Source organism: Phodopus roborovskii, unplaced genomic scaffold, assembly GCF_943737965.1.
Source record: "Phodopus roborovskii unplaced genomic scaffold, PHOROB, whole genome shotgun sequence".
Lineage (NCBI taxonomy): Eukaryota > Metazoa > Chordata > Mammalia > Rodentia > Cricetidae > Phodopus > Phodopus roborovskii.
This window is the reverse complement of record NW_026126567.1, coordinates 17,885,125-17,912,673: the sequence shown is the minus strand read 5'-3', so window position 1 is coordinate 17,912,673 and position 27,549 is coordinate 17,885,125. Positions and strand designations below refer to the sequence as shown.

Sequence of the window (27,549 nt, the reverse complement as noted above, 5' to 3'; positions counted from 1 at the left end):
CAACTATCGGACCCCGCAACAAAGAAGGAAAATGTCACAGCCAGTAACGGACAGGAGAGTCTCCGCTAGACAAAATCCACAGCAAGAAAGCGGACAGCTCGGTGAGATGGTGGGCGCCTGTAATCCCTGAAACATGGGAGCAGGAGGAGGAGCTCAAGGCCAACCTGGGCTCATAAGACTATCAGAAAAAGGAGTGGGGCGGAGGAGGGGAGGGAGGATGAGGATGAGTGGCAGGGCTGATGTACGCCTGACTGAATGTGGGTGGCTGGGCTGAATGAACCATCCACAGACGTTCTTTCTACGAGTCTCTACTGAAAACCTGCTAGGAGCCAAACCCTTCACTGGGCAACGAGGACACAATGGGCTCTGCCCTGGGAGCTTATGGTGCCTTCCGTATCAGACCACACCAATTGGAACTGTACCTTTGGGAAGAGCTACCAGAGCTGGCTAACCAGGGGACAGCATGCTGTGTTATGGAGTAGGCACCTAATTTGGCTGGAAAGTCAGGGAAGACTCCTCTAAAGAAGTCAAAGCATAGCTGGGCGTTGGTGGTGCATGCCTTTAGTCCCAGTACTCGGGAGGTAGAGGCAGGCAGATCTCTGTGAGTTTGAGGCCAGCCTGGTCTACAGAGTGAGTTCCAGGACAGGCTAGAAACAATACAGAGAAACCCTGTCTCGAAAAAAAAAAAAAAAAAAAAAAAAAAGTCAAAGCATGGGGTAAGTCCTAAAACATCATGAGGGGTAGGGAGGGAAACATCCAGGAAAGAGATCTTTTGGGTTGTGTGTGTAAGTAAAATCATGGTGTCATGCAGTTCCTCAAGTGATTCCAACATAGGCTATTCAGTTTATTTATGTGGTTTCAACAATTAAAACATCACTTTAGTTTTACATGTATGGTTGTTTTGGCTGCATGTATGTCTATGACCACATGTGTGTCTGTCCAGGCAGCCAGATGTCTCTGTCATTTCTAGAGTTTTTGGAACTTGTTTGCCATGCACCTTTTGTTTATTTAAATAATTTTATATCATTCTGGTGCCTTTGATGGAGTTGAAGACCAGATAGTTATAGTTGCAGTATTTCTTAGATATGCTAGGTTTAAAATTTTGGATTTACTAAGATAGAATAGATTATGGGGTATTTCATGATTGTTCTTATTACAGTCTTCCCACGTTAAAGTTAAAACTGTATTTTGTTTAGAAAAAAGTGGGAAATGTGGGGGAATATTAATTTAAGGTGTGTGACTTTTGTTTACGCTGCATTTGTTTAACTCTGTGAAGCTGTGTTACGGTGCCTGTCTAAAACACCTGATGGTCTAGTAAAGAGGGGAGCGGCCAATAGGGAGGCAGGAGAGAGAAATAAGCGGGGTCGGCAGGCAGAGAGGATAAACAGGAGAAATGAGGAAAAGGACTTCAGGGTCCACCCAGCTATCTGGTAAGAAGGACAGTACAGTACACAGAAGTAAGAAAGATAAAAGCCCAGAGGGAAAAGGTGGACAGGTTAATTTAAGAAAAGCTGGCAAGAAACAAGCCAAGCTAAGGATGAACACTCATAATAGAACTCTGTGTGATTTATTTGGGAGCTGGGTGGTGGGTTCCTCAAAGAGCCAAAAGAGTAAAACATCTCATTACATGTGCGATCCCCTGGAACTGGAGTCACAACAGGTTGTTAGCCACCATGTGGATGCAAGGAATTAAACCCAGGTCCTCTGGAAGAGGAATAAGTCCTCTTAGCCAATGAGCCATCGCCCCAGCCCCTAAGATAGCCAAATGAAGACACAGTGAGGTGAAAACTGACTTGCCTGGTGTAATACATCACGGCCTCTTCATAATCCCCTGCATAGAAAGCCTCATTTCCTTTACTCTTTTCACGATCGGCAAGAAAGCTCTTTTCCTTCTCGGTTAAACCTGGAAATAGACAGTTTCTCTAAAAGCTTAAAGGCTTGCATGATTTTGTTTCCAGCAGTCCTGGAGGTAGAACCTGGGGCCTCAGGTCCAACAAGCACTCTGTCATGAGCTACGCTCCCATACCCCAAGAATACTTAAGAGAAGCAGAAAGCCATAGATTAAAGAAAACAAAATAAAAGGCTTCCTGGGTGCCGGGATATTTCTTCTTTTCTAATCACCCCCAGCTTTTTAGGGGTTACTTTTCTTATGATTGATTTTGCTTTAAAGGTGATGTATGAGCCTCAGATGAAAAATGCCCCATTTCTTTTGTTTGATATGGGAAAAAAAATGAGAAATTTTAAAGGAAGAGGATTGAAAATAGGAAATGGAAACCAAAAGAATATAAAAGAAAAATGGGGCCCACACACAGTGGTACACACCTGTATCCCAGCACTTGGATAATGGAGGCAGGAGGATCAGAAGGCCAAGGTCATCATTAGCTACATGTGGAGTTCAAGGCCAACCTGGGCTACATGAGACCCTTTCTCAAACAAAATTGAGTAATTAAAGGCAGAAATAAATTTGTTGGGAGTGGTCAACCCTGACCAAAAAAATCTCCAAACTTTAATGGAAACCAACAGTGCTCAAAGACAATGTTTCTTAGGCTGACAAGTTTTTATTGTAATTCAAAGGTCAGAAAATGACTAATGATTCCCAATTTTTCTTCTTACCTGCTGTGTCTATTTTTTTCTCAATTTTAGACAAATGAGCCTTGTTGTTTACTATAGTCTTTTCTTTGTAATCTTCATCAATTTTTGAACATTCTTTTTCCACATCAAATCTGAAAAAACAAGAAAAAATGGGAAAAATGAACAGCATATTGCAAGTAAGAAACAAAACTCATTACTGTATCTGAAGATAAATGCATGGGGAGACTCTGATGGAGTTGAGAGTTGGTGGTTTGGCTTTGTTCTTCTGTTTGTTTGTGGGGTTTTTTGTTTGTTTGTTTGTTTTTAATTTTTCCAAGACAGGATCTCACTCTGTAGATCAAACTGGCCTTGAACTTACAGAGATCCTCCTGCCTCTGCCTCCTGAGTGCTGTGGTTAAAGGCATGCACCACACCAACATTGCCTGGTTGAAATTTTTTCTTCTATTGCTGGCAAATATTTGCATTTACCAAATGAGATCTGTAGGGAAGTCACAAGTTAAAACACGATATTCATGCCTGTTTCACATACATGTAATTTACACACTGTTTCATTTCAGATTCAGGATTTGGACTTTGGATTTTTGTATTACCAATGTTCAACCTGTACTGTGTCCCTACTCATAGGCAAAACATTCCTCATAGGTTTGTTCCTTGAGTCATCTGTATTTCTTCTTAAGATAAGCAATTGCCTGACATGGTGGCACCTCCTCATAATCCCAGCACTGGGAGGCAGAGGCAGAGGCAGGTGGTTGTCTGTGAGTCCCAGGACAGCGTGGTGTATACAGCAAGTTCCAGGACAGCCAGGGCTACACAGAGAAGCCCTGTCTCAAAAAAAAAAAAAAAAAAAAAAAAAAAAAAAAGAAAGAAAGAAGAAAGAAAAGAAAAAATAAATCAAAACCTACACCAAACTTAAATCCAACCTGTTTTGTGGCTGGTTTTATATACAAACGGATATAAAAAGGGTATTATTAATTAAAAATGAAATTAAAAGTGCTTAGATGAGCCAGATGTAGTAGTGAATGCTTGTAATTATTGCAACTGGGAGACTGAGACCGGGGTGGGGGGGCAGGCTTCTGAGTTTGAGGCTAGCCTAGGTCACACAGTGAGACCCCATCTCAAAAGAAAGGGGACAGGAAGTGTCTGGTAAAGTGGTGACTTTACCAGAGTAACTTTAGATACTTGATTTCTCAGGTTTATCATATTTTTAATTATAGACTCTAAGGATAGACAATTTTTCAGACACAATTTTAAGTGAAGAAATATGAAGCATACTTATCCCACTCCGAATAATCCCTTGGGATTTTCTTCTTAGCTGGCTTGCTTTTAGAATAGCTTTCCTGAAAGAATAAAATCATACTTTGTGACATATAGTCAAAGATCACCAGGACCTTATTATAAATGCACTATGAATCATGGGAGTAAGATACATAAATGGAAGGAATATACACATGTATATAGATTTATATTTATATATTCCCCCTGAGGTTAAAACAACTCCAGTATCATGATATTATAAAATACTGAGGTAAAAGACAAGATTTCAAATTAATCAGTGGTTAATTGTGAGGACAGTCTCACAAAATTTTAAGGACAATACATATTTCAAGAGTGTGAACCTTAATGGTTTTCTTAAAATGAAAGTAGCACTGAATTCATTCATTCTTTCAGAGAGAGGTGTTTAGTCACAGCTCTTTGGTTTGTCATGATAGACACCCAATTTGGAATAGTTCCACAAAACAAAAACCACCAAACAAACAACCAAACAAACAAACAAATGAACAAAACCAGACAGGTCATAGCCAAACAGAACGAGAAGATTGGTGCTTGCTGAAGGCCTTCCTTCCCCTGCCTGTTCTCTAGCCTTTGCTCCAGCCCCAGACTGCACTCCCTGCCTGCTGAGTTCGTCTCACTGATGGTGACCGGCTTTCTCCCTGTACAACCACCAAGGCCTCCAGAGAGAACAACAGATCGGCCCTCCTCTCTTCCAGCCTTAGAGAAACTGAGAGCAAACGAGGTCGCAGACCTACTGCTGATGGCGGAGAAGCAGGGCAGGTGCTGTACCGGGGTAAACAGGGAGGAAAACACAACTGGCCACTAGACGGGCCAGTACTTTGTCCCCCTGAACAAACCACACCGTGTACAGTGCTTCCCGGGGAATGTGAAAAGAGGTCCAGGAAGGTAAATTATCAGAGAGCAGAGTGACAGAAAGTGATTTGGAAATAAAACTGAAGATTCTAGAAAAAAAAATAAGGGGCCAGTTAGATGTCTCAGTGGGTAAATGTGCTTGCTGCCTAAAAGATCTGAGATCTGTCTCGCGAATCCACAGGATGGAAGGAAAGGACCCATTCTCCCAGATCTGACCTGCACACACATACTATGGCATAAGCATGCCCTCGAGTGTGTGTGTGTGTGTGTGAGTGTCCATCTGTGTGACTATGTCTCTCTGTGTGTATACACAAAATAAAAGATAAATAGCCAGGCATGATGGTACACACCTTTAGTCCCAGTACTTGGGAGGCAGAGGCAGGTGGATTACTGTGAATTTGAGGACAGTCTGGTCAACATATAAGTTCTAGGTCAGTCAGGGCTACATAGGAAGACCCTATTCAACAAGTAAAATAATAAATAAATGTAGGTTAACAACAAGAAAAATATAAGACTGACAAGAATACAGAATGGAAACGCTGGAAATAGCAAGGTGATCAGGTGCCAAAAACGCTGCGATTTGACTTTAGGTGGACCAGAGGCCCCTGGAAGTCCAACAGGCCCTTTCTTTGTGAGAGCCTTGAGTTAAAGGGGGGTGATTTGCAAGACCAAATACTGACCAGCTACAAAAGAATGAAAACCAGAGAAACACATACGCTAAGGAGCAGAGGGTCGTCTCTGTGCTTAAACCGTCTGTGAGCCAGCCCACATCTGCAGTCAGCTGACTTATTCAGTGACATAGCCTCCACACCTCTACCAGACAGGCAGGATAGTTCCCTGAAAGCCCCAAACACCGGGCCACATCTTTTATGCTCTGAAAAATTGGCCGGAATAGAAGAGGCAGAATAGCAAAGGGGAAAGACGAACGATGTTGACCCCAAAGTGCAAGCCTTTAGACAAGGCAGCTCCATTTCCATCACTGAATGATCAGATCTGGCTTACAGAAGAGGGCAGCTGGGCTATTTGGGAAGGTAAGGAAGGAGGGCCACAAGTTCAAGGACAGCCTAGAACACTGAGGGAGACAGTCTCAAAATAAAAAGTAAAAGAGGTATAGAGCTATAGCTCAGTGTGGGGGCCCAAGTAAACCCTAGTACCACAACAAGAAAAAAGAAAAAGGAAGAAAGAAAGACGGGGAGGGAAGGAGTAAGAGGAAAAGAAAGGAGAAAAGGAGCAACCAAGTATCCAAAAGAGAGAGAAACCCTACACACCTACAGCACAGTGTACCAGGAGAGGGAAGCCCTACACACCTACAGCACAGTGGTTTACACTGATTAGACAGAGAAACAGATATCCCTGTAAGCCACAGCCACCTCCCTGCCCCTGTCAACACTGCTCCCCACACAGCCCCATACCAGAAAGGCCTACCTTGCCACAGTGAGGGCTGCTGTCTGAGCCACGAACTGGAGGCAGATGATCTTCCACTCCTCGGTGTGTTTCGGGGTCATGGAAGTGTCGTGTATTTTCCTCTCTTTTGATTTCTGATACCCAACTCTGGAAAGGATGGAGCACAGGGCAACTGTAGAGTTTGAAGCCACTGACCATGCATTCGGTAGGGCTGCAAAGAGTTCTCTCAGTCCACTTCCCATGGCATTCTCTCTGGAAGGTTCTTTTTCTTCTTGTTATAAATACCCATAACACAAAATTTACATTATTATTATTATTATTATTATTATTATTGTAGTGTGTAGCTAAGTCTCATTAAGACTATTTGGGGGCGGGTATGAGATGGCTCAGCAGTTATGGGTGCTTGCTTCAACTTCAGGGCATGTGGTGTGGCAGTCTGATATAATTGCCCCCAATAGTCTCATAAGGGGTGGCACTATCAGGAGGTGTGGCTTTGCTAGAGTGGGCGTGGCCTTGTTAGAGGAAGTGTGTCACTGTGGGGGCAGCTTTGAGGTTTCCTATGCTAGGATACCGCCCGGTGAGTCAGTTGACTTCCTGTTTCCCTGAAAGATGTAGGATTCTCAGCCCCAGCACCACGTCTGTCCGCATGCCGCCACGCTCCCTGTCATGATGACAATGGACTGAACCTCTGAAACTAAGTGAGCCACCCTCAATTAAATGTTTCCTTCATAAAAGTTGCCATGGTCATGGTGTCTCTTCACAGCAATGGAAACCCTAACTAAGACACCATGGAAGGAAAAAACTGATTCCTTCAAGTTGTCTTCTGGCCTCCGCACATGTGGTACATGTGCACACACAAATATATATATAGATGGATGGATGAAATAAAATTATTAAAGAATTTTCATGTTGTTTTTGCCTACCTTTCTTATTTTATCTTTTATTTATTTTATATTTAATTTTACCTTTTGGGGGATGAACATGATATAGAAATTTAGAATTCGTTCCCACACACAAACTTACAATATTTATCTAGAATTAAGAGGCCACCACTAGCCAGGCAGTGATGGCACATGCCTTTAATTTCGGCACTCGGGAGACAGAAGCAGGTGGATCTATGTGAGTTTGAGGCCAGCCTGGTCTACAGACAGAGTGAGTGCCAGGACAGCCAAGACACAGAGAAACCCTGTCTTGAAAAACAAAACAAAAACAAAACAAAACAAAAAAGAGGCCACCACTAAAAGCCATTTCCTGACAAGCAGAGAGTCCAGGATTTCATGTGATACACACTCACTCTACCTTTATGTCACTGTCGATTCTTTCCCATTCCTCCGCTGTAAAGCTGGACGCTGTGGCTGCAGGCTTATCTTTCCTCAGAGCTCGACTTTCAGGAGCCAAGCCCGTGAGGCGCTTTTCACAAAACTCTGTGAGTTCAGGATAATAGCCTTCTTCACCGGATCTTAAAGAGCGGTTATAATTTTAGATTAGCACGTTATTTAGAGGTCCTCGAGATAGGCTAGGCGGTTTGCAAGCTGGATTCCCTAGGACCCCTGGGTTCTTTGATCTCAAGGGCTGTGCAAGGTTGGAGTGCAGCATTGGCCATTCGTGTCAGCGAATCTCGGGCATACACAGGGGGTGACACAGGGGGTGAGGGTTCCGAGGAAACAGAGTGCACCACATGCATCAAGGGTTGGTACAGGGGCTGGAGAGACAGCTCGTCAGTTAAGAGCTCCGGCTGCTCTCCCAGAGGAAGAGTTTTATTTTCACACAGCAGCTCACAACTTTTGTCACTCCAGTCCCAGATTACCTGACACCCGCCACCCTCCTGACCTCCATGGCTACTGTATGTGCACAGGCATACATGTAGGCACAACATCCATATGCATAAAATAATAAACTTTAAGTCAAATATTACCTAACATACACGTTCATTTTATGCACAAGGCACTTTGAAAACATATCCGAAATTCAATATTAAAGACAAGCTGAAAGATAATATAAACTTCCTTTTCAGGGAGTTTCTGTTTTTTTTTTTTTAATCTCAGTTCCAGTCAGAGTCTCATATAGAGAATGCTGATATATAATTCCATATATCTATCCTAAAACTCCATGTGTGGTTGAGGACGACCATGAATCCTTCTGGGCTCACATTCCTAGTGCTGGAATTGCAAGCATTTGACACCAAATTCCACTGATATGAGTCAAACCAGGGCTCCATGAATACTAGGCAATTATTCTAAAACGTCCCTAGCCCTTTTCACTTTTTTTTTTTTTTTAATGTATGAGAAAGTAGCAGAGAAACAGCTTAGACAAAACACCCCTAAAGTGAGCCATTCGAAACAGAATTCCTTCCCTTGAAAGCTAAGTGCAGTTATATCTGGCCTCTCTGGCCTCCTTGAGTGTTGTTGGCATACATGTGGTGCACGTACATATATGCAGACGTACATACAAAATAAAAAATAAATAAATAAATGTATTATTTGAAGAGGGCCAGAAAAATAAAACTAAGGACTAGTGAAGAGTCAGGCATCACAGCTATCATGATCTGCAAGTGTTCACCAAATCAAACCTCGAAGGAAACCCAAACTGGGTTTGGTTGGCAGTCCATAGGGCAGTGGCTCTTGACATAGATTGAGACCCCCACCTAACCATCCGTTGCATTTACAACATGTTTTCCTCCTCAGGCTTTCTGAAGTACAGTGGCTGGGCATGAGGCCCTTAAACCTGCATTTTTAACAACCACACACACACGCCTGGGATGCATGCACACAGTTTGACAGCATCACCATGGAGCTCTGGTAGCTTCCTTCTCCGGCAACTGCATTTACAGCTGCTTTACCTCTTCTTGGACAAGGCAGAGCCAAGAAGAGGAGGACCCCCTTGGATCCAAATCAGCCTATGTCCCATGTGGGAAATACAGGGGCCAGAGTCCTCCAGAACCACAGTACAAAGCCAATATGGAACCCACGTTCTAGCCTCAATATTTGGAAATTCTCTAACACTTCAAAGTAGAGGGCAGTGACATGATTAAAACTGGCATGCTGAAGCATGAAGTTACGTTTTTAAATGCTTACCTCAGCACGCAAAGAATTTTTTCCAGGTGTTTCACATCTGAACATTTTTCAATATACTTGAAATCCAAATGCTCAACAGGAATTTTAAATGTCTTTGTTGTTCCAAAGCTCCACAATGATGGACAATCCTTAGCAGTCATGACTGAAACATAGTATAAGAAAATAGATGTGACCCAATGGATATTATAATTTAGCTCAGTTTGGGAAGCAGGGATGCCTGAATGCTCCTAGAGGCAAAGGGATGGAGTGATTGCTTTTCCCCCAAGAGGAAGGCTGTTTTAAACCTGTTAACATTAACTGAGTCCAACCATTCCTCAGACATGCCGTCTTAGTCTTTACCGTAGGCAGGGAATGGCAGAATGGGTTTTGGTGCATAAACTATGCTTTATTAAAAAATCAAATTGAAAGAGAACTATGTACCTCTGACATGAAATGAAGGTGTCACAACAGAAAGCTAAGAGCCCTCTTAACAGACAAGGGACAAAGCCTCCTGCAATGAAGTTGTGTGTTTTAACAGCTGTATATCTTTTAGAACCCTAAGTGTGGGGCTGGAAAGCTGGCTCAGTGGCTAAGAGCAGAGGGCCTGGGTTTGATTCCCAGCATCCACACCAGGCCCACAGCAACTCCTTTAGGTGATCTGCAGCTCTCCTATGGTCTCTTTGGACACAAGATATATGTAATGCACAGATGTACAAGCAGTCAAAACACCTCCATTCATAAAATAGTTTATTTTTAAGAACCTTTTCAGTGCTGTTTTCAAACTTAAAAATCTAAAAAATACTAAATAAATAAATAAATAAAAGGCAGGGCCAGGTGTGGTGATGCCTGCCTTTGATCCCAGCACTTGGAGCAGGTGGAGCTCTGTGAGTTCTAGGCCAGCTTGGTCTTCATAGAGCACTCTAGGCCAGCCAAGGTTACACAGTGAGACCCTGTCTCAAAAATAAATAAATGAATGGCACTCACTATTTGAAAACCTTTGAAATTTACAAAATGTTTCTCATAAATACATCACACTAACATAGATCTGGAGGGGGGCAGGCAAAACAAAGTCCAAAACTAGCTAGCTTTCTGTCTCTGTGACAAACACCATCAAAAAGCAACTTAGGAAGGACAGCATTTAGTTAGTTCATCTTACAGCTCACAGGTCCATCACTGAAGGAAGTCACAACAAGAACCCATGAAGGAATCTGGGGACAGGAACTGGAGCAGAGGCCATGCAGGATGCTGCTCCTGGGCTTGTCCCCGAGGCTGCAGTCCAGCCACCTTTCTGATACCTCCCAGGACTACCCCGGTGGGTCAGGCCCTCCAACATCAATCAGTAACAAGAATATACCCAAAGACCTGCCAACCTAACGAAGGCAATTCCTTAATTTCAATTATCTCTTCCTAGATGACCTCAGCTTGCACAGTTTGCATCAAGTTAAAAAAGAACAAACAAAAACAAAAACAATACAAAAAACAAAACCTAACCAACACAAACAGTACCTATTACAAATTTCTATGGCTCTAGTCTAGTTCACACCATTCGATAAAAAGCCATTAATCAAGACCCACAAACTTCTTTTAAGTCCTGCTGAAGTTTTTGTTTTGCTTATTTAGTTTTTTTTTTCTGTGTAGAATCCTTAAACCTGTGGAAATTAAAAATGCTAGTTTTTGGGCTGGATCAATTGCACAAATGTTAAGAGCTCTGGCAGCTCTTTCAGAGGTCCTGAGTTCAATTCCCAGCAACCACACGGTGGTTAACAACCATCCATAATGAGATCTGGTGCCCTCTTCTGGCATGTAGTTATACATGCATGCAGAACACTGTATACATAGTAAATCAATCTTTTTTTTTTTTTTTTTTTTTTTTAATGTAAGCTTTTCTGCTGGGAGGTAAATTGTACATGACAACAATGAAAACGATGAACTGATCATTTGTCTGTTATGAATCATTCCAGCTTTGTTCAACAGTGGCTGGAACGATTTCCTCATATTCTTGCTTGTTTTCCTGTGCTGCCTGGGTTGTCTGTACTCAGTTCCTCCAGCAGAGGCTGAGTTAAGATGGAAGACACATCACATGCTGGACTCCATCAACCCCGAAGGACACCTGAACCATCAGACATTTGGATGAAGCATATTGTGATTTATTTAGGTATTCTTCAGAAAAGCCTCCTAGTAGTTAGAAAACTGGAGACAGACAGGCAGAGAGAGAGAGAGAGAGAGAGAGAGAATGCAGCTTAGTGCTACACCACTTGCCTAGCAAAGCATGGGGCCTCATTTAACCATTTTAATTCCCCCCACTTAAAAAAGAATAAAAAGAAAACCTATCTACCATGTAACATTAGTTTAATAGATTTATTTCTCTATTTCATGTCTACATATATAAATGCATGTTTGCAAAGTGAAATACATTTCTTAGGGTGCTGGGCATCACTGCCAAAGTTTCTTTGTCAAGTCACTGTATTTAAACCTAGTATTGGTCATTGTAAAAACACAATGTAGCAGAGGTTTAATTCACAGAAACATTTGTTTCCTCGTTACTGCCCTCTGCTGGCTTTGGCTTGGTTATGGATACAGATAACAGTTCTTCAGCTTTGGAACAGGAGCCAGCCAAGGAATTAATTAGACTATGGCTTTCACACCACAGGCTGAAAATTAAGAATTCATTCCATCACATGGATTATCTGAAGATTTGAAAGGAATGGGGGGAAACTTGAAGAATTTTACATGTGGTGTGTGTGTGTGTGTGTGTGTGTGTGTGTGTGTGTGTGTGTGTGTGTGTGCCACTAAGGCCAGAAGAAAGCATTGGATCCCTGGTAGCTAGAGTTACAGGCACTGCCAGACATGGGTGTTGGGAATTGAACCCAGGTCCTCTGGAAGCACAGCATGTGGTCCTAACCAGTGAGCTAATTCTCCAGCACAGCATGAAGAACTTTTACTGATGCAAAATAGAATGTTTTCTTGGGAGAAATTTTCAAAAGAACTGGAAAAGCCTTTTGTGGGAGAGAACTGTGCATCTAATAGGATTAAAACACATTACCTGGAGTGATCCTATAATCATTGAAATTTTGATTGGAACAAGACACATAGAAAAACATGATAGAGACATCGCTTACCTAACAAATAAATTTTCATTCTGAACACTATTCCAAAATCTCTGAAAACTTTCTGAAGCCATCTTGCTTCTTCACCCCTCTCTAATATACATTGTTTGAAGATTACCTTTTGCCAGGCCGTCGTGGTACATACCTTTAATCCTAGCATTTAGGAGGCAGAGACAGGCGTATCTCTGTGAGTTCGAGTCCAGCCAGGTCTACAAAGCAAGTTACAGGACAGCTAGGACTGTTGCACTGAGAAACCCTGTCTTGAAAAACCAAAAGGGGGAGAAAAAAAAAAAAGCATGTTAGCGGGGCGTGGCATAATGCCAGCATTTAGGAGGGGCGTGAGTTCAAGATCATCCTTGGCTACATAACTAGCATAGCCAGAGTGAGCTCCACGAGACCCTGCCTCAATATGTACATTACTCAATGTTAATTCTCAACTTCCAGAGGGTGGTTTATGTGTTCTCTAGAGAATTTGCCCATACTTTGCAGTCTTTGTGTCTAAAGCTTGGTCTTGGCTGGATTTGATTTATTCTCCATTATCCTGCTCTGAGCCCGCTTCCCATATTTACTAATCAGCGTGAAGTATCATCTCCTGTGCAAAATGCAGCGTTTCGTGGTAACCCTAGTAACGGGGAAAACCCGGCTTCTCCCACCGAGGCGGCGGGGCGCCCTCTGCAGTCAGAAACGGGAATTGGCATCCCCGGCCATGGAAACCGTTTCCAGGTATCACCGACCTGGGGAAAACCGCCTGGGACGCGCCTGGAGCTCGCTCTACCGCCAACCTGCAAAGGTCCGCGTCGGGAGTCTTTCCTTTGGCTTGGGCTGTGGTCCCCGGGGCTGAAGCAGTTAGCGGTCCCAGGAACCCCAATGTGGCGACCCCGCCCCCAACTTCCACCACCGTGCCCCGGTGCGAACCGCAGAGTTAGCCTGGAAAGTTCCAGTCGCCTTCCCAGGCCAGAACGGACGTTCATCCGACAGCGCTCGTCCAGGGCGAGTGTGCCAGCGCTCGTCCAGGGCGAGTGTGCGTGTGCAATCACGCTTGGTCCCCGCCACAGGATGCTCACCTGGATCTCGCCGGGCCCCTGCCCTGCTATCGCTGCAGCAACCGACTGGGAGCAGGTGCTCAACGCAGCGGGGCGGAGACTAAGGCCTCCGTCGGCCATTGGCTATCCCAGCTGTCCACCCCAGCTGATTGGCCTCATAGGCCCAGGCCAACTTCGGCCCCTCACCTGGACCAGAACTGAGGTGGAGCATTTCCCTTCTCCTTAGGTTTCAGTGTTCTACAGTGAATTAAAACGTGTTTCTATGCTATATTCCTGCTAAGTGGTGTCTATTCCTACGTAACCGTAAACTGATTAAAATTCCAGACTGTGCCTTGCATCCCGGGTTTATTTCTCTATTTACTGTCCTTCCAACAAGAACAAATGGAAGGCAAATTTTCCTTTTTTCATGCAGCCCACATTTCCTGAGAGCTTGACTATGAGCAAGGCACCCCACTGTGTGTTGGAGACGCAAATATAATCGATTAAGGCATAAACAATTCGGATGAATGAACACTAGAGAGCATGTGTGGAAATTTTTACTTTCATTTTAAATACATTTCAGACTCATTAAAATAGATGGACGAAGCAGCTGGTGTGCACCCAGCCTGTAACAGAATTTGATAAACTCCCCTCCTCGTTGTGTTTAAGTATAGACAAATCTGCTGGCAGGGGCCATCGTGAACATATAGAACGAATGATAAAGAATGACGCTTATGCTTTTTTACATGGTTTTAGATGAAGACTCAAGCTTTAGGATAATACTTAGGCTGCTTCAACAAAGTTGTCGTGGAAACGGCATCACATGTTCCATGTGCGGTAAAAACCTCTAACCTCGTTCCAGCAACAAAGTGAGCCTCAAGACACCACCTGAAATTCCACATCATTGATTTCCAGCAGAGAAACAAACCCTGTAACAATCTGGAGAATGGCTGTCATTCTGTGGGCTTTGTAATTTTCTTTCTACGTTGCATGCTTTCTTCTGGCTATGTACAATCTCTGCTGAATTGAAAAAGGTCAGAACAATCTGAGAAAGACTGTGGGCATAAAAATACCAGTCCTCAAGAGAAAATACTGTAACCAATAAACAAAGGTGTAAAGAAAGGCCTGGTCAGGGTCACAGCTGCACATGATGGGTGCTCTGGGCATTTGGATCCAAAGTCGGACGCCAAAGGCCCTTCTATTTACTCTTAAACAGCAAAAAGTTTTTGCTGGTGGTGTAGGCTTGTACTTCCAGCTAGGCAGGAGGCTGAGGCAGGAGGATTGCAAGGTCAGGCCACAAGCCCAGCCAACTTAGTGAGACACAAAGTAAAACGGGAGGGCTGGAGATAGATGGTGGAATACTGTTCTAGCAACCAGGTAGGCCTCAAACTAGCTACTAGCTACATAGTCAAAGATGACTGTGCACTCCTGCATCCCCCAGCCTCCACCTCCCAAGCACTGGGATTACACACGGGCTCCACAACACTCAGCTCTCAGAATTTATTTCATGGTCTGAGGCTATGTGCTCCTGTGCATGTGAGGAAACATTTGTTTTTATACCCTTAATTTCAAAGTGTGCGTATGGCTCTTGTAGAGTGTTGAGACACCCAGAAGGCAGTGTCAGATCCCTAGGACTGGATCGGGTTGTTGGAGATACTGAACATGGGTGCCGAGGACAGAACCAGGGCCTCTGAGGTACAGCAAGTGCTCTCAACTCCCAAGTCAGCCCTCTGGCCCAGCCATCCCTTTTATTCTATTTGCTTGCTTTTCGTTTTTTAAATATTATTTTTGACTTTTTACAGACAGCAAGTACAATGGTATTCTGGACAGTTTACAGTTGTAAACGAATAAAATATGGTGGTTTCTTCAAACCTTTAGAAAAGGATTCTAGAAAACTGCACGTAGAATTTTTAAATGCATTTATTTTTTCTTTATGGGTATGCACACACACACACACTCACGCTCAAGCCTGGGCATGCATGTGGAGGTCAGGGACAGACAGGTTTCATAAGTTAGTTCTCTTCCCACCATACCATGTGGGTTCCAGGCCTGAACTCCAGTCACCTGGCTAGGGAGGTGGCAAGAACCAGCTCAATGGCCTGAAACTTGACCTTTTTTTTTAACAAGACCCAATAAAAGTGTGGTTTCTTCATTGTGTGAGAGACTGCAAGCACAATAAATTAAAAGCCATATGTTAAACCGAGCTTTCCTTTATACAAAGTATTAAAATACAATCACATTTCTTAAATGAAACCATAGGTATACAGTCACAGCCGTGAGTAAGTGGGTCAAAGGCAATAGACAGACACATCAATGGGGCAACTATGTGGATGAAGATACTGCCGAATTTCCACTCTTCACCGGGCATCAAAGACCACCACTATTGGACTGAGTCAAGGATTGTAAACAGGCTCAAAGCGATGTCATACCGAGTGCTCCAAGTCACCATTCCAACAGCACTGAGCTTGCCATTTCATATGAAATGAACAAAGGAATGAACTTCACTGTGGCCACTGGAGGTTATCTAAAAAATAAAGTACACAACTCCATCTTCATTAGCTCACTCTCCATGACACAAAAAATGTAAATAAAATGTAAAAGCTGTAAGCGAAGGTAATTTAAAAACACTGGAACACTTGAATTTTAAGAGTTCATGGCTGTTTTGCTGAAACAATGTCAGTATTAGAACTAATTTATAGGCCTATTTTCCACTAGGTTATTAATTTCTTCTCCTATAATGAATGGCACATAAAAATGCTAATCATGTTCACTTTGAAAATTCTACAAAACCTATATTTATTGTTTTTTTAAAAAATGTATTTATTTTATACCTATAGGTATTTTTGCCTATACATGTACATACATACATACATACACACACACACACACACACACACACACACACACACACACACACACGAGTCCCTTGCACAGGTGGCGGTCGGAAAAAGGGATCAAACTCCCTGGAACTGGAGTTACAGATGGTCATGAGTAATTATATTGGTGACAAAAACAGAACCCAGGTCCTTTGGAAGAGCAGCCAATGCCCTTACCTGCCTGCTGACCCATCTCTCTAGCCCCTACTTGGTATTATGAGACTGGATCTCACTAACTAGCTCTAGCTGGCCTGGACTCACAGAGCTCCGCCTGCCTCTAATCCCGACGTTTGGTGAAAAATAATTCCTTTTGAAACAATTAATCTAGATATACCTCCTTTGGAGCCTCCCACATTCTCGCTCTTCCTTAGTAAATCCATGTTCAATCTGATTAAGAAGTAAACAATCCAAAAGTTACTACTTTTATCAAAACTTAGACTTTATCAAGTCGAGTATTAGTTATTTCCTCTTTACACCCAGAGAGCCCAGTCAAAAGGATACATCTTTTAGTCCTTTTCTTGTACATTATTCTGTATCCACATTCTCTGCATCTGATTGGATCCCGAGACTTTATTTCATTTTCGGTGTGACAATCTAGGAAATAAAACACGTTTATTCAACGCCTGAAAGAGAAACACTACAGTGAAGCAAATATAACCATGGACTTCACCAGGAGCAAATCAAAGCATCGAAAATATACCGAGGTCGGCAGCGCACCTTTTCCTGATGAACAGACAAATCTTAAGGAGGGATTTTTGCATTAATGATTGTTAAAGTGCTTCCTTGAACTCACAGAGATCCAGCTGCCTCCTGAGTGCTGGAACTAACGGTGTGCACCGCTGCCACCACCAGGCTAACGTGCTCCACTTTATAGCTTTGAAGATCAGTACTCATGCAAGGAAAGCTGAACTAAAACTTAAGCCGGGCAGTGGCGATGCCCGCCTGTAATCCCAGCACTTGGGAGGCAGAGGCAGGTGGATCTCTGAGAGTTCAAGACCAGACTGGTTTATAAGAGTTAGTTCCAGGACAGGCTCCAAAGCTACACAGGGAAATCCTGTTTTAAAAAACCGAAACAGAAAAACAAAACCAAAACGACAACAAAAAGTTCCTATTTAAATGTTAATCTTACCTCCACAAATATATATCATAGGCTGCTGCTTTGGGGGTTGAACATCTTTCTGCGTGTCCATTGCTAGTGTCTGAAATCAAGAGTCAGAGACTGAATAACAGGGTCTTCACACAAAACCAACCAGGCCCCGTTTTCCCAGCAGCTATACAAGATTCTGATTCTGAGATGAAGAGAAAAACTCAGGAGTAGAATGTCTGCCCAGAATGCAGCAGTGGCTCGAGGATCAATGCCCAGCATTATAGAAGGAAGAAAAGAAAATCATAATTCCTTATTTGTAATCTCCCAACCAACTGTGGGCTGGGTCTGAAGGACGAAACACATTCTCAACAACATTAAATCCATCACGAATGTTTACAACACTTTTCAAGGTGCTAGAGGGTATCACTCTTTGCACACGAAGAAACCGGCTAAGCCCAGGTCTGTGGGCCTAATGTCTCTCCCCACCACTAAGAGATGACTCACGGCTAAGAGCACAAGCGGGGTTCAATTCCCAGCTCACAACTGTCTATAACTCCAACCTGAAATCCATGCAAAACACCAGTGCACATTAAATAAAAAATAAATAAATAAATAAATAATGAAGAAGCAAAGGGACTCGGAGCTGAGCTGCGACTCCACCGAAGCCTCTCCCAACCCAAACCCCATCGGAGATCTTCTCATTAATCATGTATTTGCTTATTGGCTCTTTGAGAGAGACTCTCCACTTTGTAGCCCAGGTTGGCCTGGAACTCACTTCAAAGCCTAAGCTAACCCCAAAGTCCCAGTGTCTGTCGAAGGCGGCATTCCCCTGCCTCGGCTTCCCCAGCGCTCAGGTGGCGACCGTGTGCCACCTCTCCCGGCCACCTGAAAACTTTTTAAAAACCAGTTTTCGGCCCCCAGGTCCACTTCCGAAATCCTCAGCCGCCGATCTCTTACCCCCGGCTGCTCAAACAAGCGTCTCGATGCACGCAAAAACTTCGCCCGGTCCTCCGGAGCGGACTCGCTATCGGCGCAGACGGCGTACTTCCGGCGCTGCCTTATGACGGCAGGGAGCCCCGCCCCCGCCGCCTCGAAGTTCCGGTCGCTTTAAAACGACCCTGCCCGGTGCGACTGTATGAGAGTCCGGTTAGTTTGTGTCTCTCCGTCTTACTTCCCGTGGGCTTTGATGGTTTCTGTTTATTTACCCGGCGGAAGCCTACAGGAGCCCTCGCTCGGGCAAACACCAACAGTGACGTTCACGAGTTCGAGACGCGAGCACACCGCGGTTTCCAAATTGTCTTCGCTGCCTGTGCGGTTGGGTATTTGCTTTATTGTTCTTCAATTTGCAGTTCTCTCCCAGGCTCCTGTCACCCCTCTTTTCCACTCCGTTGGCGGGGTGGAAAGATGGGGAGGAGGAGAGGCGTGGTGTTCAGTGTTACCCAGGCTGGCCTTAAACCCGCGCAGCCCGCCACCTTTGCCTCCTCAGTGCTGCGATTACCCGCACAAACCACGACGCCCTCCGTCTTCCTCCCTTTCCGAAGCAAAGGCTTCCACAGGGCAGCCCCACCAATTACTCCCACCGGTCGGTGGCTGCAGCTTCTCTCCTAGGATCCGCCCTCCTGTGTGTGTTCACACAAGTGACCGGTTCAGTGGAGTGTGTGTGTGCTCTCAAAGATCAAAAGTTTAATTCAGTAAAACACATGTGTTGGGTTCAGCTCATTTACGTTCATTCAATTCTTTTATATCAGTCATATTAAATAATGGGGTGGAGAAAGTGAAGTTATTAAACCAGTTGTCAACCATTATAAATGTAAGAGACAGGTTCTCTTCCAATGCACATCCTGGCGTCGTAGTAGGCTGTACTTAGCAGAACTCGGAGCTTTGGCTTTCGTTTCTAGGAGTTCAAATCTATGGCATCCACAGACCAGCTTGAGGAATTCCCAGTTCCGTCCAGACTGACATCTTCCTTGATGTCAATTAAATATTTTTAGGACTGGTGGTAGAAAAAGGCTTGCTCAACGTGCGTGGGCTCACAGTGGTGATTTTTTTTTTTTTAAAGAAAATCTTCAGGAGCACAGTAGCTTTCAGCTTCTCCCTCTTACATACAGACGAACAGCATATTTTCCCCTCAGCCATGTAACAAAATCTCAACAAAAGGGAAGAGGTAATCAAATGTGTACATTAGGCTTCTGATCAATAAATACCAGGTTAAAACCATTGCTATCACAAAAGGATGGTGTAACTTTCATACTTGCAAGACATCTGGGTTTTTAAATTATGTTGCTATTTTGAGCTGTATGTGTTCATGCCAGTAGAGATCTGAAGAGGTGATTGGATCCCCTGGGCTGGAGGTACGGACTATTAGGAGCCCCATATGGGTGCTGGGAACTGAACTTGGTCCTCTGCAAGAACAGCAAGTGCTCTTACATACTGAACTACATATTCAGCTCTTGTATTCCCTTTCTCGCTCTCTCTTTTTTCCTTCCTTTCTTCTTTGTATTCCCTTCCTCCCTCCCTTTTTCTCTCTCTCCCTCCCTTCCTTCTTTTTTTTCTTAGACAGGATTTCTCTGTGTAGCCCTGGACATCCTAGAACCTTGTGTAGACCAGGCTGGCTTTGAACTCAGAGATCCACCTGCCTCTGCCTCCTAGTGCTGGGATAACAAGTATGAGCCATTAAGCATAACTTTTTCCTGGATTCTGAATATGTTTACTTCCGAATTTTCTATCACAAAGCAGGTATGAAGATTAAAATGGACCATCACATGTAGATCATAAATGTACCCTGGAACTCTACAGGATGGTGGTGTTGTGCCTAGTCACAATAAAGAGACCCAGTATTTCCATCATAGTTCACAATGGTGCTAGTTCCCAACCCAACACCACTATCAGTAACCATAGCATCATGGTGGAACACCCCCCCCCCCATGCTAGCTACCCCATTTTCAATGGCTTTCAATGACATGAAGCTGTCTCCTGGAGCATTCCCCACATGCCAGAAAACAGCATCACTCTCTCCTAGTGAAGATGGTTGTCCTGCCATCCTGAGAGATTTAACCCTTTACAATAAAATAGCTATTGTAAATTTTAAAATGCCAAAAAGAGAAGTCACACCATACAATAGAACTCACATAAGAGGTTTATTGGAAGAGGAGGCAGGAAAGGGGTCCAGAGACCAGCCCCTGCGGACAAGAGTGGAGGAACCTAAAGAGGGATAGGGAAAGAGACATGAGGTGAACGAGGCCCAGCTTTTAAAAGGGAGCATATTGAATGTGCACAGGAGTGCTCTTAATGGCTGCAGCTAAGGATGTGTCCTGTCAGGACCCCAAGGACAGGCCAGTACAGATGCCTGAGTCTGACAGTTATGATGAAACACGTTGCCATTTTCCCCTTGAACTTCTGAATTTCTTTTATGCTTGATGATAATTTCTGCATAACTTGAATGTTGAGGTCATGTAGTTTTATTGAATTAACCCCAAAAGAAAATTAGATCTTGTGGGAATCAAGTAAGTAGAATTCATCGTGGGAGCCTGATCCAAGAAAAGGAAGCAAAGAAGCAAAAGACTGAGGTAGACAAAGAATGTAACAGGGTCAGCACGGTGATTCTGTGCTGCCTCAGCCCTTGCTATGCAGCCGAGAGTGATGGCACACTAATCATTCTTCTGTCTCTGCATCCCACGCACTGGGGACAAAGAAGCCGCCGCGCCTGCTTCTGGTGAGCCCCTGCCTCACGTGGGACGAAATGTCTCCTGAAAAATAGAAGTAAACACATGCCTTTAAATTTGGAAAATGGCAATATGAAGGTTATTTGGATATTTTTAGCCATAGCAAAAAGCCCTTCCTTGTTTTCACTGGGTTGTATTACATCCTTTATTTTCAAAGGAGTGTATGAATGAAGTCCACAACGACATGGCTTATGCAGCTGAGTTGCCCACATTTGACACACTTCCTCCAATAAGAGCAAACTTACTTCAACAAAGCCATGCCCCTTAATAGTGCCATTTCTGATGCGCTTATGGTGGCCAATGACATTCAAACCATCACATCATCCTATTTGTTGGAGGAGATGCTCATGCATCCCCAACTGACCTCTGATCTGTCTAGCTGATGACCTTGAACCTGTGGTCCTCCTGGCCCCCCCCCCCCATACTAAGACTACAGCAGTACTTCCACCATGGCTGATGTATGCATTGCTGGGTTAACCTGGGACAAATGCTAAGCAAACACTCTACCAATTGAGCTGCATCCCCCACTCTAGATAACTGAATTTTAGAAGAAGATACCTGGGAAAAGCTCCAGAGGGGAGGATTGTCATCACCAAGCACAGTAGGATGAAATGGCCATAACAAAGACTTTACTCGAAGTTGGGAGAGTAAGTGTCAGGAGTTCAAGATCTTAACATTCACCCACAACTGTTGAGACTAATGTCCCCACTTCTCAAGCCACCGTGCCATGGTTCTTAGCTGTAGCTTTATGTTGTCTTTTGTAATAAGTGTTATCATCATCGTCGTCATCATTGCTGTCATCACGGAATCTCAGTATGCAGCTATGACTGGCCTCGAACTCACCATGTAGATCAGGCTGACCTCATATTCATAAGACATCTGCCTGTACCTGCCTTGGCCTCCCAAGTGCTGGGATTAAAGGCGTGCACCACCACTCCTGGTTACAACTTGTTTTTTAATAAACATGATTTCACTTGCTTTTTAGATTTAAAAAACTCCTGAGGGAAGATCAGTGATCATTTCCGTGAGAGCTGCATCTCCACAGTATCAGACAAAACAAGGCATTTCAGGTCACGTTCGGCTGGCAATAAAATCCAGTCTTTTATATTCTATCTTTCAGCTCCGACTTGTAGATGTTGCTCACAACACTTTCCTTGGAAGTATCTTTTGGCCAATTACAGGGACCCCACTTGGCCTTGCTTTTGGTGGTCCAGCATCTCTGGCTGTTCTCTGTTTATCTTTCTTTAGTCTGTTGCTTCTTTGAAGTGGCTGTGGGTGAACAGTAGCTCATCTTCTGCAAGCTGGGTGTTCATGGGTTTAACCCCCTCTGTTTTCTCACTCAGCCTGAGACATGCCATCCAGGTCGTCAGATTCCTGAGAGTCCCCAGAGGAAAGGGCTCTATAATAAAGACTGTAATGAGTGATTGACAGCTTTTCTAATGTGCCTAACAGCTTCCTGCTCTTGCATGCTAAGTTTGGGATTCCCTGTCTTCTGCCGTTTAATTGCTACCCACCCATCAAAATCCACCTTACCCCGTGGTGCTCACAACTCAGTACTGCTCTCTCCTCGGGTGGAGTTAGTTCGTTCTTTGTGCCAATGCTGTTACTCCACTAAAGTACTGTTCTGTCCCCTCCCAATGTTACCAGCAGGGTGGCTGGGGTCTTCTTGCTCTACCCACATATAAACTGTAAGTGACAAAGACCAGCTTGACAAATGCTGGCCTTTGCAGAATTTGTAGCTCCAGACTTGAGCAGCAGCGGCAGGCCGGGGAGAGTAGCAGCAAATGGCACTCTCCAGGGATGGCTCTCGTGCAGGCCTTGGGTAGCTTCACCCTTTACGATTTTTATGAAACCAAGGGTACCAGGACTATCAATCAGCTCTACAAGTTACAGCTCGGGCTTAGGATTAGGAAGTCTGGACCTCTGAGATGTGGCCAGCGATACAATTCTCAGGATCCAGGTGTCTGAACTCTTGCTCTAAAATCCTGCCAGCTCTCTGGAGCTCTTTGGCCACCAGGGCCTAAGGTTTCTATTCTCTGACTCTTTACAGCCTTAGGTCCACCCATCCCCTCTGCTCTTACCCAGCCACACTCTGGAGCTCTTCCACCAAGCAGCCAGCCACCTGGACACATTTGTGGAGCTTCTGGCTGCATGCCACTTCCTGTCAGCCTGCACTACTCAGGGTTAGTAGGTAAAGGTGCTGTGACTGAGTCTATCTATCCCGGAACACACACATTCTAAGGAGAGGGTGGGCTCTGTCAGGTTTGACTATGACCTTCACATGCATGCAGAAGCATTCGTGTTCTCCCACACACATGTACACACACAATTAAAAAATAAAAGTAAATGAATAATAAAAAAAAAATAGAAGCAGGCAAGAAGACTTTTATTGGGCCTGATATTGCCAAAGCAGGGCAGGCATCACAGCAGGGTGTTTCCTAGGCAACTCAGCCAGAGGAGGACTGTGTACTGCAAATACAGTGTTGCCCTTTTAGAGCAGGTCAAAGGCCTCTCTCTTCTGGGCCACTGGGGAATGTGCTGCTACCCTGGCCACGAGAGGCTGCCAGGGCTTGGGGTAGCAAAAAGTGTGGCAAAAACTGAAACATTGGGGCACTAGCAGAGACAGTTGTGTAGATTTCTCAAGGCATCGGTGGCGTGTTCAGAACACCTGGCATTGGCATAAATATGGCTCTCTGTTTGACTGCCAGTCCTTTGGCTCAAGACAATCCAGGCAGCAAGGGTGAGCATAGTGGCTGCTAATTAGGGAGTCAAACTGCCTACACCCGAGTCTCTTCATTTATGGGGAAACGAACAGGAACAGTGAATACCACAAGCACAGTAATTTTAAACATTTAAAAGTGTGTACCTGTGTGAGTAAATGCCATGCATACGCAGGTGCCTGCCGAGGTCAGAAAAAGGTGTCGGATCTCCTGGAGATGCAGTCATGGGCATTTGTAAGTGTGATATGGGTGCTGGGAACCAAACCTGGGTCCTTTGGAAGAGTAGCAAGTGCTCTTAACAGCTCAGCCATCACATTTTAACTAATGGTTACCACCTGCCCAGAGCCCTAAGTAGAGAAGGCCTCGTCTGGTCTACAAACACGCCTTATTAACAGGCTGTGCCCTATTCATCTCTGTATGAGTATCCAGTATGTAGTTTGAGCTTAATATTTGTCAGTTTGAGTTTAGATACACTACACCCATTTTTACAATGTCTAAGAGGCATCCAGGCAGAGAAACATCCTCAGGGAAGAGGGGTGCTGTCAGAGGCCTAAAGGTGGCAGCCCATGTTCGCAGTGTTTGACTCCCTAGGGATGGGGAGACACCCAGATTGGGCCTAGGAAGAGAGGTTCCCAAAGCAGAACAGCTACAGGCTATACTGGGTGACAGATTTGTGTCTGGTCCACATTTGTGTCTGGTCCACATTCTACACGCAGGAAACAGTGAATGAAAATCAAGGCTTTAAATGTGTTTATCATTGGAGGTTCTTGGATGTTTCTGATCCCTAAAAGGGAATGTCTGAAAACGATGAACACAGTATTTCGTTTGGTTAGTTTTTCAAGACAGAGGCCATATAGCCCAGACTGGCCTGAAACTTGGTATGTATACAGAACTGATCTCTAAGGGAATCCCGCAAGGCGGTGGGCATGTGCCTCACAGGTTTTTGTTTTGTTTTTGTTGTTGTTGTTTTTGTTGTTGTTATTGTTCATACGATCTATGTTTGTTCGTTGTAGAAACAAGGACAAAACTATAAAAGAACTGTTTTTTAAAAATCATTAGCCAAGCGTGGTGGCACATGCCTAGGATCATGAGTTCAAGTCCAGCCTGGACTACACCTGATACTGTCTCAAAACAAACACAAAAATAAAAAGAGGGGGAGGGGAGGTTGTCATAATCTTGCTGGGTTTGATAATCTTGCTGGGTTTGGTGGGGGCTTCCCTCTAATCCTGGCACTTGGGAGATGAAGGCCCCGAGGATGGGAAGTTCCGGAGCAGCCTTGGCTACCCAGCGAGTTCAGTGTGAGGCCAGCATGGACTCCCTGAGACCACCGAATCAAATAGTAAGGAAGTCAGTCATGCTGTGGATATGTATGCCATTACCACCCACAGGCAGTTCGGTTGGCAGGCTGCTCTGACATTGAACATCAGGCGAAACTTTTCCAGTGACGAGCCCCTGCACCGTACGCACCACGCACCGTTACTAACAGACGCATCCCTCTGCGGGGCGCACCGAGTGGTGCTAGGAGGGGCAGAGCGCGGGGCAGGGCGGGCAGCTGGACCGAGGGAGGGGAGGATGGTGACTCCTGACCCTGCGGCGTATCCGGGCCCCAGGTGGGCGGCGCGGCCCAGGTGAGCCCGCCCGCCCGCTCGCCCGCGCCGCTCCCCCTCCTCCCCGCTCGCCCGGGTGACGACCGTTAGCCCCGCCCGCAGCAGACGGCGCGGCCGCTCCCGGTGGCTCAGGCCTGGAATCAGGGAGGCGCCCACGTCCAGGACTAGCGGAGGAAGGCCGGGAAGTGCGGCGGCACCGGCGGAGACATCCCCAATGACCTGGCCTTCCCCTCATGCCGCCGGTGCCCGTCCAGCGTCCAGCCGCAGCCGTCGCTAGGTTGATTTCAGGTTTTTCTCTTTAAGTGGTTGTTGTACCTCGGCATGAGCTTTAGAGGTGAAGATGAGAGACTTAGTTATTTGGAAGCCTACCTTACTTTGACAAGTCTTAAGAACTCAAGGTTGACTGATGATGGTAAGACATTACACTTGAACCAGTGAAGCCATCTGCTTTAACTAAGTAGTTCCTTGACCCACTGGACGTTTTTATTTGTAGATAGAAGTTCTGAGCCCTTTATCGGGATCCGAATTTTACGTGCTGTTTTTAAGTGGCATCTAAAAGGTTTGCTGGAGTCATCAGTCAACTGTGCGGTCAGGCATTTGGGGGTACAGGAAAGAGGAGAATGACGACCGCAGACAAAGGCTGTGGTTTTTCGGGAAGAGGGTGCTTATCTGGGTTCCCACTTTATTCTCAACCGTCTGGGCTTCATTCCCCAAATCCTAGGCTGGTGAGGCACCTAGTGGTGAAGTAGGGGGACAGTTATATTCCAGAAGGCCACATGGAATAAAATACAAGCACTTGATCCAACTTCACCAAATTGATAAATTGTTCTGAAGTATAACGCGATTTGTCGGAAGTAAAGTTTGATCATCTTGACGACCTTAGCAGTGATCGCAGAAAATCAAAACTCTCAAAAAGGAATAGAGGTGTAAAAAATTACATTGCAAAAAGGATCTTCCAATATCGCGTTTATCATAGTAATTTTTGTAATATTAGATTTTTTACTCATATAGTTACTTTATGTGACATAGATCACCAAATCCATATGGTTTAAAGAAAGAGCTGACTCCCCACAAGTTCTCCCTGCTCCCACAATGTGCTGTGGCATGTTTGTATGTGTGTTCTATGCACCCACAAAAAAGAAAAGTAAGGAAGAAAGAAAGGAGAGAGGGAAGAAGGGAGGAAGGGAGGGAGGGAGGAAGAAAGGAAAGAGGGAGGGAAGGAAGAATAGTAATTTTTATTTTTTTGTTTTATTTTTTAACTATGTGTGTCTATGTATGCGCATGCACACAGTGCCACAGAGACGGCAGCTGGAACCCGGAGTTACAGGTGGGTGCTGAGAACTGAACCTGGGTGCTTCTCCACTACAGCACAAGTGTAGGCATCTGGTCTGTGGACCTGTAACGGTGGCCACACCCCTTAAGGTGTGGCTTCAGGCGGAAAGAGGGAAGAAAGGCTAAGGCGTGGTCTCGCTTGCAAGGGTCTTTTCTAGTGGGTTAGCTGATCCAGTAGGAAGAGCAGGGAAACACTCCAGCGGTTCTTCGTATTTTTCTGTGCAATTGTTCCCCAATAAGCACCCATTTGTCATTTATCTTGGGTCTAGTGATATAATTACATCTTCGCCTTCACACAAGCTCTCAATCTCTGATCCATAGCTCCAGCCTCCCATGATTTTTAAGTAGTTCCAGAGCTTTGAAAGGAAATAACCTGAACACAAAGAAGTTAGGATATTAAAACTGGATGTATATTTTTCAGTTAAAAGTCATACAGTAACAAAATCATCTGAAAATAAGACTGTTATTTTTGTTGATTATTTCAAAAGCTAGGCAGTGGTGGTGCACACCTTTAATCCCAGCACTCTGGAGGCAGGTGCAGGTGAATCTCTGTGAGTTTGAGGCCAGCCTGGTCTAGAAAGTAAGTTCCAGAATGGCCAGAGCTGTTACACAAAGAAGCTCTGTCTTGAGAAAAACAAAACAAACCCAAACATATTCCAATAAAATATTTGTGCATGGTGCTTTGCCTACAGTTGTCAAGTAATCAGAGTATTTATATTCTGGTTTTATAGCAAGGTGTTGTTTTAAGTATATAGCAGTATACTAAGGAGATTTGATTTTTAGGTAACTTATGAAGAAAATCATTATATAATTTCATATCCTCTGTTTTTTATTACAAATAATATGTTTTGGTGGAAGCTGCTTGGCTTCTCATTGCAAAGG

The 27,549-nt window shown here is 44.5% G+C and overlaps 1 protein-coding gene across 1 annotated transcript in view; it reads right to left on the bottom strand.

Moving 5' to 3' along the window:
* Spag1 (sperm associated antigen 1) overlaps positions 1-9,357 on the bottom strand; it is a 44,020-nt gene extending 34,663 nt beyond the window's left edge. Inside the window, exons 1-6 of the mRNA XM_051202758.1 lie at positions 9,216-9,357; positions 7,441-7,600; positions 6,163-6,288; positions 3,865-3,929; positions 2,614-2,723; positions 1,798-1,903 (exon numbers count right to left, since the gene is read on the bottom strand). Coding sequence (XP_051058715.1) covers positions 1,798-1,903; positions 2,614-2,723; positions 3,865-3,929; positions 6,163-6,288; positions 7,441-7,600; positions 9,216-9,355 — 707 coding nt within the window. The 5' untranslated portion in view covers positions 9,356-9,357. The remainder of the gene's footprint in view (positions 1-1,797; positions 1,904-2,613; positions 2,724-3,864; positions 3,930-6,162; positions 6,289-7,440; positions 7,601-9,215) is intronic.
* Positions 9,358-27,549: the final 18,192 nt, after the last annotated feature.